The 3,555-nt window shown below is 36.7% G+C and overlaps 1 protein-coding gene across 5 annotated transcripts in view; it reads left to right on the forward strand.

Annotated features, from left to right (window-relative positions):
- LOC106875898 (uncharacterized) overlaps nt 1-3,555 on the forward strand; it is an 80,862-nt gene that overhangs the window by 22,626 nt on the left and 54,681 nt on the right. Inside the window, exon 1 of one of the 5 annotated variants that reach the window (XM_014924209.2) lies at nt 383-457. The exons of the other annotated variants lie outside the window; for them this stretch is intronic. Coding sequence (XP_014779695.1) covers nt 451-457 — 7 coding nt within the window. The 5' untranslated portion in view covers nt 383-450. Of the gene's footprint in view, nt 1-382; nt 458-3,555 lie in introns of those variants that run through there. 5 annotated transcript variants of the gene reach the window in all.

Consider the following 3,555-nt stretch of genomic DNA (forward strand, 5'->3'; position numbering starts at 1 on the left):
TCTCTCTCTCTCTCTCTCTCTCTCTCTCTCTCTGACTGACTTTTTCATTTTCTCCTTCATATTCTCACACATCTCTCTAAATGTATGTCTTTGTATCTATGCATGTGTGTGTGTGCATGTATTTATATGCATGTGTGTATGTATGTATATGTGTGTGTATGAATGTTTGTATGTGTGTGCATTTATATGCATGTGTGTGTGTGTGTGTATGTCTGCCTGCATTCCTCTCCACAATTTCTCTGCTTTTTCTCTTCACTTCCCTTTCAGACATTTTCCCCAATATTTATATTAGCCAACTATTTTTCTATGAAAGAGACGTCTGTGTGTGTGAGAGAAAGAGAGAGAGACAGAGATAAGTGTTGTGTCATTCAATTTACCTTTTAATGAGAAGTTTGCAGATGTTACAGGAGTTACCTGATTCTCTCTGTGTCACTGACAAATGGCCCAACTATGTCAGGTAGTAGCCGTACATTTTTATCATTTTCAACTTGCCTTTCTTTTATATTTTTACCAGGGCATAACAGGGATATTTCCTTCCCCCCTTTTCCTTCCTGTTACATCCAATGCAATTGTTTTTACAGGTTTAACATTTTTCTCTTCTTGATTTCACTTTTAAATGAGGATCATCTTCACTCATCGTCCCCGACAAGTTTACTGAGAACGAAAATATTAATCTGTTTTATCTGCTTTTATCTGCTTTCTTAGTTTGATAACAGGGAAGATATATCGCTGTCATGTTGTCACATTGTTAACTGCTACAATGTTAAATGAACCGTTTTGTTAGGACAATCTTGATTAATTTAAAAGCATCTGGTAAAATGCTTTGCAATATTTCTTTTGTCTCGTTATGCTCTGTGTTCAAATTCTCTTGAGGCCGACTTTACCTTTCATCCTTTTGGGGTTTGATAAAACAAGTATTAGTTTAGTACAGGGATCAATGTTATCAACTAACCTCTTCCTCTTAAATTTGCTGGCCTTGTGCCAAAATGTGAAACCATAATCTTAATTAATTCAGTGAAACAGTGAATGCTATAATGATTATGATAATGATGATGAGCCCCAATCTGGGTGATGAGGGACAATTGTCCTATGATGGTAATAATCCAGAAGGCAATTGCCAGAGAACTATCCTGGGGGGCAGTTGTGCTTCAGCAGGGGAAGAGTTCATTATTGACAGACAGCTGCCCCTAGGATAATTACTCCCTAACAATTGCTCTCTGGATCATTACCATCATAGGACAATTGTCCCATTCATTCAGAAAATTCATCATTTATTGTTGTCATCGTCATCATTGTCATTATGACACCCACTTTTCCATGCTTGCATGAGTAAGATGGGACTTGTTGAGGCAGATTTTCTACAGCTGGATGCTCTTCCAGCTGCCAACACTTACTTGCTTCAAAGCAAAGTAATATTTCCTCATGGCCTGGCATGTTTTCCTAGAAGATTGAAAATGAACAATATCTATTATGACACCCATTAATTATGCAATTATTAATTATTGTTTTTGTGTATGTTCCACAATTCACAATTTTAAATGTAATATTTGATAGATCCTAGTTTCCTAACCACACTGTTCTGATGAGATCCGACTAGATCAAGATAGCAGCTGTATAGGAATGTTAAGGACTTTATGATTAAAAAAGAAATAAAAGGAAGAAGATTTAATCAAATGAATGCTTAATGATATTTTATTTTTTTATCTAATAAGAAAAAAAGAAAAAAACCCCAGTCATATGGATTCTTAGCAAGATGATTCTCTCCCTTGCCGTACTGACAAACAACCAATCAAATGAGAGATTAAGTGCTTAACCGTCACTGGCAAGGAAATATGACCTTGGAGCTCTGTACTCTGATTTCACTTGTTGCTTTAGGTGCTTATATGATTCCCACCTTCGACCCAGTAGAGCATCAAAGATGTGACAGCTGTAAGGAAAGACAGCTGCGCCAGCAGTCAATCATTTTTGACTGAGTAGACTGGACCAATGTAAAAATGAAGTGTCTTACTCAAGGGCACAGTGCGTTGCCCTGCCCAGGAATTGAACCCACAATCTTACACTTATGAGCCCAGCACCCTAACCACAGGCCACATACCTTTACATGCCTGAGATATTAGTTAATACAAATCTTATTGGATAATTCTTCTCAGTGGATAACAGATTAAACATGAAATTTAAGAATTAATTGTTGTATTTATTATTCAAGCAATGTTTAAAGACTGTGAGCCAGCAGAATCGTTTGCACGCCAGACAAAATGCTTTGTGGCATTTCGTCTGTCTTTATGTTTCGCGTTCAAATTCCACTGAGGTTGACTTTGCCTTTCATCCCTTTAGGGGTCAAGGAAATAAGTACCAGTTGAACTCTGGGGTTGATGTAATTGACTTGCCACTACCCCTAAACATTTTCAGGTCTTGTGCCTATAGTAGAAAGTCTTAATTATGCAATTAATAATTTCCTAGCTTCTATGCATCATATATGATGCACATACCCAATTTTGCCTGTCCTTTGTATCACAGAACATATTTCCAATGTTTTTCAGCTTCTAGAGTAACATTGAGACTTAAGAAAGGAAAGCTTTATATTACTCAGAATGTACGAAACAAGAGTTAACTAAAAAGTCTGAAAAGAATCATGGATGTTTAGGAAAACTTATGAAAATGTTTTCGATAGGCAAAGGGTTAAAGGCAAGTGTCTTCATGTTGGCAATTATTATTATTTGAACTGAAAGAAGAATCAGTTATTCTCTTCGTGCACAACCTTGAAATAAACCACCAGGTCATCAGTCACGTCATTTTCTGTGGATTATATTAACCCAATTGTTTGTTTTATTCTAGTTCAGCAACACTCCTAAGATTTCATATTTTTCTTCATCTTCCCAATAACTACAATTTACGTTTTTAATCTTAATTTCTCGCAAGAAAGCAGAGATAGATTAAGGAAAGTTTGTATTATAATAATAACTTTTTTTTCCTATTTTTATGGACAAAATCGTTTCACGGCATGAAATGTCACATCATATAACATTTCACTGGAATTAGAGCAGTCTACTTGACTGAGAGATTTGGACACTAAACTAGATATATATTTCTTAAGTTCAAGTAGGATCAGGACTGGCTTGTTTGTGTGTATGTGCACGTATTCATGGGTGCGTGTGTGTATCTATATGTATATATATATATATATGAAGAAGTTTGAAACAATCAAACGCAACGATAGGAATGGGATTTGCCCACTCTATAGGAGCAAATCATGGAACACCATAGAAAGAACTAAGAAGAAAATAGGGAAGGCAAGCTCATGGTACAATAGCCACAAGTACCAAAGCGTCATGTTCGTCGACACCACACCTAGAGGCGAACTGGCGTACCGCTTTAGAAGGGCCCTAGACAAACTTAAGCTAAGAATTAAGGTTGTTGAAAGGCCAGGCAACCCTATCAAATCCCTTATCAGTAGAACATACCCTTTCAGTAGAACCCCCTGCACTGATAGGAACTGTATCGTATGTAGATTTAGCCCACAAACGAACTGCAAAACCAGAAATGTGGTCTATAGTA

Source organism: Octopus bimaculoides, chromosome 24, assembly GCF_001194135.2.
Source record: "Octopus bimaculoides isolate UCB-OBI-ISO-001 chromosome 24, ASM119413v2, whole genome shotgun sequence".
NCBI classification, from domain to species: Eukaryota; Metazoa; Mollusca; class Cephalopoda; order Octopoda; family Octopodidae; genus Octopus; species Octopus bimaculoides.